The sequence below is a fragment of the Carya illinoinensis genome, chromosome 14, assembly GCF_018687715.1.
Source record: "Carya illinoinensis cultivar Pawnee chromosome 14, C.illinoinensisPawnee_v1, whole genome shotgun sequence".
Lineage (NCBI taxonomy): Eukaryota > Viridiplantae > Streptophyta > Magnoliopsida > Fagales > Juglandaceae > Carya > Carya illinoinensis.
The window spans coordinates 31,901,645-31,913,990 of NC_056765.1; the positions used below are offsets into that span (position 1 = coordinate 31,901,645).

General features: G+C 40.9%; 2 protein-coding genes across 2 annotated transcripts; both read left to right on the plus strand.

Moving 5' to 3' along the window:
- Window positions 1–5,219: 5,219 nt before the first annotated feature.
- LOC122293850 lies at window positions 5,220–8,338 on the plus strand. The gene is made up of 2 exons (XM_043102297.1): window positions 5,220–6,624; window positions 6,951–8,338. The coding sequence occupies exons 1-2, from the start codon at window positions 5,220–5,222 to the stop codon at window positions 8,336–8,338; spliced, it is 2,793 nt and encodes a 930-aa protein (XP_042958231.1).
- A 21-nt stretch (window positions 8,339–8,359) lies between these two features.
- On the plus strand, window positions 8,360–10,923 carry LOC122293851. Its single transcript, XM_043102298.1, has 7 exons — window positions 8,360–8,819; window positions 8,916–9,344; window positions 9,501–9,736; window positions 9,901–9,963; window positions 10,112–10,574; window positions 10,635–10,763; window positions 10,874–10,923. The coding sequence occupies exons 1-7, from the start codon at window positions 8,360–8,362 to the stop codon at window positions 10,921–10,923; spliced, it is 1,830 nt and encodes a 609-aa protein (XP_042958232.1).
- The last annotated feature ends 1,423 nt before the right edge of the window (window positions 10,924–12,346 follow it).

The following is a 12,346-nucleotide window of genomic DNA, read 5'->3' on the forward strand; positions in this document are numbered from 1 at the left end:
GCGTGGACAGTGCATGTGTTGACAGACATGGTTGACAGCAAAGGAGATGTTAGGATGTGTAAAGGCAAGGTATTGTAAGCTGCCTACTACACTCCTGTACAAGGATGGGTCCTCAAAAGTGTTACCATCCTGTGCATTAATTTTAACAAAGGAGAACATTGGTGTGCACACTGGTTTCAAGTTGTGAATGTTTTGACAAGGAGGTTGTGAATGTATTTTGACTAAGTGAGACATAAACCAGAGAAGACTCGACTAACTTCTGTGCCAAGAAACTAATGTAATTCTCCTAAGTGTTTGATAGGAAAATGAGAACCTAGAGATCGGATAAAGTCAGAAATAAGAACACTACTTGAACCAGTCACAATTATATCCAAGTAAATTAATATATACAAACAATCAGTGGAATTTTTGAAAATGAAAAGGGATGAGTTTGACAGAAAGTAAGCAATTTATCAGTTAATTTGGCAAACTAGGCCCAAAGGGCCTGTTTTAAACCATAAAGGAATTTTCGAAACTTACAAACATGAGTTGGTTGATCTAGATGAATGAACCCCAGCTGTTGTTGCATGAACATGGCTTCTTCAAGGTCTCCGTGGAGAAATGCATTTTGGACGTCTAGTTGGTGAAAGGCCCAGTGAGAAGTAACAGCAATGGAGATGTTAAAGTAGTTGATGCATTTTAGACGGATGTTGACGGGCTTGACGACAGGGCTGAATGTTTTAAAGTAGTCTAGGTCGGGTTGTTGATGGAATCCCTTGGCCAAAAGGCATAACATGTGACGCTCAAGGGATCCATCAGCCCTACATTTGGTTTTCAGTATCCATTTAGAACCAAGGACATTGTAGTGGGGAGAGAAGGGAACAAGATCCCAGGTGTATTTTGCAACAACGCCTGAAACTCGAGGTGCATGGTAGACCTCCAGTCAGGATACTTGGAGGCTTCAGTAAACAAGGTAGGTTCCTTAGGGATAGGAAGGGACAGGTTGGATGATAAAGATGAGGAAATGGTAAGCGAAAGTGTGGGTTTCAGATTTTGCCATGGACCGGTTCCATCAGAGTGAATACGTGGACATTGGATGTTGGATTTGGACTGTGTGACCATGGGGTGAGTAGGTTCAGGAACAGGGGTAGGAAGAGGGAGTACATGTGGTGCCGTAGAAAGGATTGGTGATGGGGAGGATTCAAGAGAGGTGGGAGTAGGCAGTGAAGATTGAGTATGCAGAGAAAGAGACAATGACCTAGAATTTGGGGAAGATGAAGGAGAGTCTGGGTTCTGGAGGTTATTGGATTGAGTGAGTAGGCTTATGGGTAATGGTATTGTGGGCGGTGAAGGTGAGTAGCGTTGGTGGGCCGGGGATAGTGGATTTGAAGGATAAGAAGGCCCAGGTGTTAGAGATGAGACAGAGAGACAGGGAGGCCCGGATGAAGGTTTTGGGTCAGGAGGAGTAGTAAAAGGAAACTGATTCTCAAAGAATTGGATGTCTCTGGAAATGTATCTGCTGCCCAAAGTCAAATGGAGGCAAATATAACCTTTGCGATCTAAGCTGTACACCAGAAATACACATGGCATGGAACAGAAGTCTATTTTATGCTTGTTAAAGGGCCGCCTCAGATTGGGCTAGCATAGAGAGCCAAAGACACAAAGAAAGGAGTAGTTGGGTACCTGGCCCATTAGGAGTTCAAAAGGGGACTGATTAGCAAGAGGGGGTGTAGGCATGCAGTTAATGAGGAAGGTGGAAGAAAGGAATGCTTCAACCCAATATTTTTGGGGCATTAACGCATGGGATAGCAAGGAAATGCCTCTCTCGACTATATGTCGATGACGACATTCAACGGTGTCATTTTGTTGGTGAAAATATGGACAAGTGACCCTATGCGTAATTCCTAATTTCTGAAAAATGGTTTTGAGGGGATGAAATTCACCACCCCAATCGGTTTGAAATGAAATGATGTTAGTGGAGAAGAAATTTGTAACTCACTGAACAAACGCAAGAACAATCGAAGACACATTGGATTTAGATTGTAAGGTAAACTGCCATATATATTTAGTATGATCATCAACTATGGATAGATAATATTGGCAACCAATGGAAGATAAAACTGGGGCTGGGCCCCATACATCAAAAAACAAAAGATTAAAGGGCTTCGGAGACCGGGTTGGGGAAGATGGATGAGGGAGCGTGGCCTTGGCCTAGACACACATTGTGCAGTGGCGAAGCCCATTATTGGAGTGCGGTAAGTGAAAGCTAGAGATGGTTAAGGTAGTGATTCGAGGGGAAGGATGTCCTAAGCGAAGATGCCAGAGATGAGCTGTGTTGTGGGAACTGATGAATGCTTGAAGGGGTGATGATGATGAAGGTGAAGTTGATGCCGTGGAGGAGGGTAGAACGTACAAATTTTGCTCAACAGGACCCCAAGGCAGCACCGCCTGGGTACAAGAAACCTTCACAACAACAAAATTAGCATGAAATTCAAAGTAAGCATGATTATCAAGATAAAATTGTTGAACATAAAGTAAATTTTGACAGAGAGAAGGAACATGAAGGAGTTGGTTTAAGGGATAGTTTCCAGTGAGGGAGCTGAGTTGAGCAGAGTCGACATTTTGGATGGGCAAGGAGGAGCCATCATCGATGCTGATTTGGTTTGAGCCCTAGTAAGGTGACGATCCAAGGTTCAGATTAGTGTACTCGGGAGTGAAATGATGCGTGGCATCTGTGTCAGGGAACCACGAATTCATCAATGTAGAAGGGGGCAACACTGTGGAGTTGGCAGCCAAGGAGGAGGGAGCCGATGCCTGATAAGAGTGGTCAAAGCGATATTAATAGTTAATCGCTAGGTGACCAAGCTTGTTGCACACTTGACACGTGGGGTGATGAGGAGAAAAATTTTGGTTGGGTTGAGAAGGGCCACGAGGACCAGAGTAGCCCCCACGATGGAAACCGTGACCTTGACGTCCCCCACGATGAGAGGAAAAGCATCAACAAGGGGAAAATTAGGGGGAATTTGGTGGTCGGAGTCCTGTAAAATTAGCTGATAGAGAAGATCCCGAGAGGAGAGCTTGAGTTTGATGGGAGAGACGAGACTCGTGAGTAAACAGAGAGCTACATAGTTGATGGATGGAAATAGGATCTGCTTTGGTAGTGAGGGAAGTGACTAGAGATTCATAGTCTGTACCTAAGCCCATGAAAAGGCAAATGGTGAATTCAAGATCGAAGAGAGGGTGGCCAGCAGCATCAAGAGAGGATGCAAGGTTTTTGGTCTTGTTGAAATACTCAGCCATGGTTTTAGAACCTTTCTTTAATGTGGCCAGTTGGTATTTGGTATGCATGATGTGAGCAGAAGATTGGGCTGAAAAAATATTTTGGAGAGTAGTCCATACTTCGTGGGAAGTAGAACAGTCAAGAACTTGAGTAAGAAGAGATTCAGATAGGGAAGAGGTGAGTGCCAAGATGATGAGTTGATCTTGAATGAGCCATTAGGAGTGAGCAAGGTTAGGTTTATCATTGATAGTGAGGGCCATCTACATATCCAAAAACTTGGTGTCCTTTGAGGAAGGGGACTATTTGGGCCTTCCAAAGTATATAGTTCTCTAGAGTGAGTTTGAGAGTAATAGAGTGAGAGACAGCAGTGGTGATGGAGGAAGGAATGGGGGGAAGGGGATTTTTCTCAAGGGATTCCATGGTTTGGGCAGACGTGGGTCTTTAGGCTCTAGATACCATATTGAAATACTGAAGGAAGGTGTGCATACTACCTGTTTGTACAAATTCCATAGTGGGGAAACAGAAGCAGTGATTCTAGAAATATTCCTCTCTTTTCATTGATTTCATTTACACAATGAGTAGTCCTTTTATAGACAAGTGATGACCAATACAAAGTACATCTTCTAATGAAAATATGACAGCTGTACTAAACGTTACAAAGAATATTCTAGAACTTGTACAAAAATCATTCTTTCAAGCCATGCTTTCTGGAGGAATTGTTTTCTATTTTTGATTCTTGTTGTGAGGGCTCTATAGCCTTAATACGAGTAATATGAAAAGAAGGTTATTGTCTACTTACCTTGTCAATTAATGTAATATACAATTAATGACACGCAAAATGGAGAAAATCATCACCTTCTTGTGTAATAGGAGAATAAATATTATAACTTCTAGCATCCCTCGCTACAATAGTAGGGCCTACGTACGTTAATAGCCACACTCAGCCTCAATATGAGCATTTTTCTAAAGATAGATTTGTGTTAGCATTAGGGGTGTAAAAAAAAAAAAATCGGTGAAAACAAAAACCTGTGAACTGGTAGACCGGACCAAACCGGTGGGATTGGTTCGGTCCCGAGTTTGGTTCAGTCCGGTACCGGTTTTATTTTTCTTAAAACCGGTCAAAATCGGTCCGGTTCCGATTTTTTTTTTCTAAAACCGGACCGGTTCTTATATATATAATTTAATTTTTTCTATTGTACATAATTTTTATATATAATATATAATTATATATAAAATAGTTTTTTTTATATAATATACTACAATATATTATCACTATAGTATTATATACTATAATGTACTATATTATATATATATATAAATATATATATTATATTCTATATAATATAGTACATTAAAATCAAAAAACTGGACCGGATACCGATAAAATTGTACCAGTTTATGAGGGTAATCAGTGTGTAATCGGTTTTAGAAAATGTAAAATTGGTACATACCAGTTCGATTATAAATTTTGTTCAAAACCAGACCGGTTACACCCCTATTTAGCATAACCTTAATTTCATTATTTGATTAAGGACATAATGATATAAAGTCAACGTAACTTGACATTGCCCTAAAATCAACATTCTTAATGTTTTCTGAAAGAAACGTGAAGAAAAGCAAAAATGGTGTGCCACTAAATATTTTTTGCTTATAAACACGTACAAGTAGCTAGGTAAAATAAAACCCAAAGACATACATCTTTAGTACCATGAGTTTATCATATATTTGGTTGATATGGGGATATTCTTGCATGTAGAAAGTATCAGTAGCAGTGAAGTCCAGACTAGTCTAATAGTGTACTGGTGGAGCTCCAAATGGTTGATATGTGGATATTCCCGCATGTATCCGGTCATGGATAAAAGAGTCTTTATGTTATAAAACTTGCCATACGTAAAAAACTTTCCATATACGCTCTGCTAGGGTTCGTGTTTGGTCTCCGCTAGGTGGTCTCATCTGCTGCATGGCGGCCCCTGATGGCCCGCCGCCCATGGCAGCCCCGGCCAGGTCCTTCGCCGATCTCATCTCTGCAGTGCCTCAACCACTACCGGAGATGGAGGTCCCTTTCCATCAGCCAAAAACCATCGACGGTGAACTGGTTTTCACGTTTTCAGTGGAGGAGATTGAGAAACTTGCACAGCCGTTTCTGTTTTCCATTGTTCTGAAATTCCTCCGGCAAAGGCCATCTTTAGATGCAGTTAGAGCCTTCATCCGAAATCGGTGGGGGTTGTCCAGCATGCCTATTGTTTCAGCGATGCAGCGTCCACGCCATGTCTTCGTTCGGATGGCTAACGAGATGGACTTCAATAAGGCCCTGTCCAGAGAATCTTGTGAGGTAAATGGCATCTTCTACCGGCCTTTTGCATGGACACCAAAATTTGATGAAGACTATGAACCACCGTGTGTACCGGTTTGGGTGTTCTTGCCTGGGCTTCCACCGAGTTTTTACCAGCCTTCAGTTTTAAAGATGATCACAGCTCCCATTGGCAGGTTTATTAGATGTGATAATTCCACTACGTGTGCTACGCGTACAGATGGTGCTCGGATATGTCTGGAAGTAGACTCTTCAAAGGCTCCGATTAATTACTTTTGGATCGGTAAGCCTGGGGTCCCGAGAAGTAGACGGCAGGAGATTATTTTCAAGACGTTGCCGGCATATTGCTCCAGATGTAAATGTCAAGGACACAATGCTCAAACTTGCTGCAAGGATTCCGATCAGAAGAAGCAGACGAAAGCCTCAAAGAAATGGGTAAAAATAGATGTGAAGCCTTCGGAAGATAGGGTGACCGATCCTGTGATTTCGTGCAATGCCGAGAAAGAGATGCAACAGGAAGTTTTGGTGCATCAGGAAGTTGCTGCAGTGGTCGAGAGTCCCCTTACGTTGAAGGCTGACCTTGGTGGGAAGGAGGTCTTGGATGATGCAACTGGAAATGGGAACGTTGATAGCATGGAGGTGCAGCGTACTCAGGTGCACCAGCATGAAAAAGCCACGGTTTATGTAGGGGAGCCGAGTTCCTATAAGGATCAAGAGTTGGAGCATGGTGTGGGTTTGATGAGGGAAACGTGTGTGGCGAAAGGTGCTGGTTCGGTTTTGGGTATCACAGATAAGGAAGGGAGGTCTAACGATATTCCTCTTTTTCAAGTCACGGAACTTATGGAGGATGGGTCCAGTTTGCATGATGAGAATATGTTACAGGAGAAAGATGACGAGAATGTGGATAACTTGATCTCTACCGGATGCAATGATGAGGGCAATAAAGAGTTGGCTGCTGAAACACAATCGGATCATGAAGTTGAGAGAGTCTCTATGAAAGAGGATATGCAAAAAGATTATTCCACGGACTCGGAAGACATGACTAAAAATGCAGGTAAGTTTCTGAAAAGAAACTCTACCCGGGCTATTACTCGTCCTAAAAAGTTGAATTTATGATTAGTCCAATTCTATTTTGGAACATACGGGGAGTTCGCTCTTCCAAGTTGAGGTTGAGGAATATTATTAAAAAATTTAAGCCGAATATTATTGCTTTGGCTGAGCCTTTTTTGAGGGAAGATAAGATAACTACTCTCTTGGGAAAGTATAATTGTAATAGTTTTGTCACTAATGAGAGGCATAGTGGGAAAATTTGGTTGTTGTGGAACTCTGAGATATCTATATAGTGGTTGAATGGGTCGAACCAATTTGTTTCTGTGAAAGTTGAGGAGAACGGGTTTGTTTTTATTCTCACTATCGTCTATGCTAAGTGCAACCCTGTTGAAAGGAAGAATCTTTGGGAAGATCTGGTTGAGACGAGTAATGGAAATCTTCCGTGGATTCTCTGCGGCGATTTCAACATCATAAGAGAGGATTCGGAACGACAGGGGGGACTCCCTCGACCTTTTAATGCTATGGGGGATTTCAATATTTGCCTTCAAAACTGCGGGGTTATGGATATGAGATCACAAGGCGCGTTGATGACCTGGTGTAATGGCCAAAGCGGCTTGGCTCGTAGTTGGGCAAGGTTAGATCGTTGCTTTCTTAATTCTAATTTTCTTAATTGTTTTCCTAACGTCTTTTCTCAGGTTTTGTCTCGTTCTACCTCTGATCACTCTCCTTTAGTGATTCAAATAGGTGAGGACCCGTTCAGGTATGGGCCTAGCCCTTTTCGTTTCCAATTTATGTGGACTGACCATGCAGATTTCCTTAGTTTCGTGGAGGGGAATTGGAATCAAGATGGGCTTGGTTCTGGTCTTTTTAAGTTATCCTTTACGCTTAAAAGACTTAAGGTGGCACTTAGGGATTGGAATCAACGTGTTTTTGGGAGAACAGATGTGATTATCAAAGATATTGAGCAGCGCATTGATCGCCTGGATAATAGCCTTCAGAACTCTTATTCTATTGAGGATGATAATGATCTCTTGGCTGCCAATTTGGAACTCTTAACTTGGAAGGGTCGGGAAAACATTCGTCTGTCTCATATGGCTAAGAAAAGATGGTTGATAGATGGGGATAATAATTCAAAATTTTTCCATGCTTATTTGAATGCTAAAAATCATAAGAGGGTTACTGATATGTTTCTTGCAGATGGTACTCATTTAAATAACCCTCTTGAGATTCATAAGGCCGCTGTTGAGTATTTTAAGCAGTTTTTGGGTGAGAATAGCCATTGTGAGTTTTCCAGTTTTCAGGATTTGATTTCCCCAGTGATTACCGCGGATGAGAATTTGATGCTTTGTAGTTCTCCTTCGATGGATGAAATTAAGGATGCTTTGTTCAGTATTCCTATTGACAGTAGCCTGGGTCCGGATGGTTTTGGTTCCGGTTTCTTTAGGTCCTGCTGGGAGATTGTTAAAGCAAATCTTTTGGAGGCGGTTTCTGAGTTCTTTCAACATCAGCTGCTCCCTGGATATTATTCAGCGTCTTTTATTGTTCTTATCCCAAAGGTGGAATCTCCTACAGGTTTTGACAAGTTTAGGCCTATCAGCTTGTGCTCTGTGGTTTATAAGATCTGTGCGAAAATTTTGGTGGGCCGCCTCACGAATGTGCTTCCTAAGATGATCTCCCAAGAGCAAGGGGCCTTTATTCCTGGTCGTAGCATTTTTTAAAATATAAGTCTTACACAGGAAATGGTCCATTCTATTAATAAAACCACTATAGGGGGTAATGTCTTGGTTAAGCTTGATATGTCCAAGGCTTATGATAGAGTTAATTGGAGGTTCCTTATTCAGGTTCTGGAGTCCTTTGGGTTTTCTCCTCAGTTTTGCGCTTTGATAAACCTTTGTATTTCCTCACCTTGGTATTCTATTATGATGAATGGTACTTCCTTGGGTTTCTTTAAGGGCGAGCGTGGTCTGAGGCAGGGCGATCCGCTGTCTCCTTACTTATTTGTCATTATGCAGGAGACACTATCTCGGTTGCTCAAGAATGCTTTTGAGAATGGTAAAATTGGCAAGTTTTCTCAAGCTAGAGGCACGCCTTTTGTTTCCCACCTTATGTATGCGGATGATATTATTATTTTCTCTAATGGTGGGAAGAAGTCTATGAGAGGGTTGATGGAGGTGCTTAATCTTTATGAGAAGTGGACAGGTCAGATTCTTAATAAAAATAAAAGTGCTATTTTGTTTTCAAAAAAAATATCTGATCCTAGGAAATCTTCTCTTCTTCATTTGACTGGTTTTTCAGAAGGATCTTTTCCCTTTAAATATCTGGGAGTTCCTATTGTGATGGGTCGTTTGAAGGTTTATGATTTTGGTGATCTGATTGGTAAATTTAATAAAAAAGTTGCAGGGTGGAAAATGAAATTGATTTCTACTGGGGGTCGTGTTATTCTTTTACGTCATGTTTTATCGAGCATGGCAACTCATCTCATGGTCGTCCTTCAGGTTCCCCATGGTGTTTATGTGGCGTTGAACAGGATTATGAGCTCCTTTTTTTGGGGTGATCTTGAGGGGAGAGGAAAGAGGAAGTGGGTGGCTTGGAAAAATATTTGTCATCCTACGGAGGAAGGCGGTTTGGGTATTCGGGATTTTGAGGAGATTCAGAGGGCCTTACATATGAAATTTGCTTGGCATTTAATTCAGGGGCATTCTTTATGGGCAGAATTTTTCAGAGGTAAGTATGTGAAAGGTAGTCACTTATCCCTTTTGAACCCTACTAAAGGAACTAGGTTTTGGAAAGCCATTGTGCATTGCATCCCGGAGGTTTTAAATAATTCTAAGTGGCTGGTGAGAGAAGGTAATGTTTCTTTTTGGTATGATAATTGGGCAGATGGGGGTCCTATTGGTGATCATTTTCCAGTTCTTGAGAGACCTTTGCTTCGAGTCAAAGAGTGTCGGCTTGATAATGGTTGGGATACCTCTCTTTTGGAAAGACTAGTTGGTTCACAAAAAGCCGAAGATCTGTTTCAGTTTTTGGCGACTAGGAAGGATGGTCAGGATATCCTTATTTGGATGAGGGATAATAATGGGGAGTTTAACACTAGAAGTGCTTGGGATTGTATCCGTGTGAGAGCTCCTTCGTTACCTTGGGCAAATTGGATTTGGCATACTCATATACCCAAGAAAATTTCTATTATGATGTGGAAGGCGTACCATAATTGTTTGAGTGTGGATGAGAAGATTAAGAATATTGGCATTCCTGTTGTTTCTAAATGTAATTGTTATGCTAGGGGACATATGGAGGATTTAAATCACGTTCTCTGTACAGGCGATTTTGCCAGATGTATTTGGAGGTTGGCAACGACCCATCTAGGTGTTCATATGGGTGTTTTCAATACTTGGAAGGAGCAAATTAATTTCTGGTTTCGGCGTGCTGGTAAGTCCTCTCAGTTAAGGTTTATCTTTGGTATTCTTCCTTCTATTGTTTCTTGGAGGCTTTAGGATAGACGTTGCAAAGCTCGGATGGAAGATAAAGTGGAGTCAGTTCAGTCTGTTTGGCATGTTATCAAGCTATGGATTCGAAGGATTATGTCGTTATTTATGAAAGTCGCTAGGATTTCTTTTCAAGATGAGGCTATTCTGAAAAGGTTGGAGATCCCAGTTGTATATCCTAGGCCCAGGCATATTCGTGTGATCAGGTGGAAACGGCCTCCCCAAGATTGGATGAAACTCAACTCGGATGGTAGTAGTTTAGGGAATCTAGGGCCGGCTGGCGCTGGGGGGGTTATTCGTGATAGTCTTGGTAGGTTGCACTCTGCTTACTCGGTTTTCTTGGGTCAGGGTTCTAATAATTTTGCTGAGTTGAGAAGTTTGTTGGAAGGGGTTAGGAGGTGTCATCAATTGGGTTTTTGTCGAGTTGAGATTGAGGTTGATTCCCAATTGTTGGTTCGCTGGTGTACGAAGGGTGAGTGTAATATTTGGTACCTATAAGATTTTTGGGAGGAATTGTGGGGTCTTTTGGTAGGTATGGAGTTTCGCATGCACCATGTTTTTCGAGAAGGTAATGTGGTCGCCGATTTTCTTGCCAAAAGGGGAGCTGGGGGTTTTAATATGGATTGGTATGCTCATGACTCCTTACCTGATCAGATCCGTGGTCTGCTTCGTATGGACAAAATTGGTCTTCCCTACTTGCGCTTATCGTAGTCCTGGTACGTTTCTCTTTTGGTTTCTTTGAATTTTGTATGTTGTTTGCTCGTTTTGCAGGTGCTTTGGCTTTGGTCCTGGCTGTTTTGGTTTCTGGTTTTTACGTTTAGTGGGTTGGTTGTTTCAGGCATGTTAGAGTTGGTCTCGTTTTTGGTCGTTTTGTTCTTTTGTTTTGGTTTGTTTGGACACTTGGTTTTGGGTCTTTGTTCTTAGCGTTTATCTTGTAAGCCCCCAAGTGTTATGATGTTACCACGGTATTCCTCCGCCATAAGTGAGGGCTAATTAATAAACTTGGGACGGGGCCGCTATGTGGGTGGTTACCGGCTCTTTTTTTTTAAAAAAAAAAAAAATCCGGTCATGGATGTAAATTTCTCTTGATGAATGAATGAATGATGACATTTTCCTTAAAAAAAAAGGTTTATCATACATATATATAGGAGCACATGTCTCGGCTTTTTAGTTTAGACTTATCTGATAATTTGTTCAGGTGATCAATTCACAAAAGAAATTTGTGCATGATGCCAACATTAGTATTAGACTAGGCTCCCATAGGCAATAGTTCTTTGATTTTATCCATGTTTTCCATAGTGAATGGTACCTTTCTTGAGTTCAGCTCCCTCTACAACTTGAGACCATGGATATCCATTGCAAACCAACAATCTTAGTGGCAACATTCCCATTGAGATCAGTCGTTTGAAGCAACTTAATGAATTGAATTTTAGCCATGACAACTTCACAGGCAACATTCCAGACCAAATATCAGAGCTTACAAACCTAGAAAGACTCAGATCTATCTAGAAACCAATTGCTTGGCAAAATACTAGCATCGCTAGCTAGGTTGCATTTCTTGCATGAGTTCAGTGTTGCAAAAAATAATCTCCATGTAAGGTATAGGCACTCAACTGAGCTTCGGCTCTTGGGTCGGTTTAAGATTTTACTTTTGGGCTTTGTATAGGCTTATCAAAATGGTTAGCTCAACCGAATTCTTGGGCCTATGGACCTAATTAAAAATCTCCTAACCAACTTTAGAAAATAATAATTTTTGGGCTTATTAAATATAGCCCATTTAATCTAATTTAGATTTAATATAAATTATCTATATTCTATTCGTTATAATACTAGATCAGGGTGTTACAATCTTCCATCTTTATAAAAATCTTGTTCTTAGAATTTTCTAGTACCTCGAGCAATACCTAAAGGAAAAATATAATTGCAAGCATAATTGTGCACTAATTTGTATACCAATGTGATGTGATTGGTCAAAAAGTAAATTTTATTAAAAACAGTGTTAATTTAAATTTTAAGTGTGAATAAATTAGTATTGGTATACAGATTAGTGCACAACTGTGCTTATATGTAGCAAAACTCATACCTAAATACTTATCCATCACATCAATTCCACTCCTATTTTAATCCTCAATCATTTTGTCAAACCTAATATTCTAAGATTCTAATTTCTTATCCTCTGATATTTTGTTCTTACGCTTTTCATGGTCTCCTAGATACTACTTTCACCCTTGTTAATAGCAACAT

Excerpts from the sequence above, each read along its gene's own strand:
- LOC122293850 (XM_043102297.1), top strand. The coding sequence starts at position 5,220 with ATGGCGGCCCCTGATGGCCCGCCGCCCATGGCAGCCCCGGCCAGGTCC. Across the intron at positions 6,625-6,950 it reads AGACATGACTAAAAATGCAG|TTGAGGAGAACGGGTTTGTT; the intron begins GTAAGTTTCTGA and ends TTTCTGTGAAAG.
- LOC122293851 (XM_043102298.1), top strand. The coding sequence starts at position 8,360 with ATGGTCCATTCTATTAATAAAACCACTATAGGGGGTAATGTCTTGGTT. Across the intron at positions 9,345-9,500 it reads ATGGGCAGAATTTTTCAGAG|ATGGGGGTCCTATTGGTGAT; the intron begins GTAAGTATGTGA and ends ATAATTGGGCAG. Across the intron at positions 9,964-10,111 it reads TTTGCCAGATGTATTTGGAG|GATAGACGTTGCAAAGCTCG; the intron begins GTTGGCAACGAC and ends TGGAGGCTTTAG.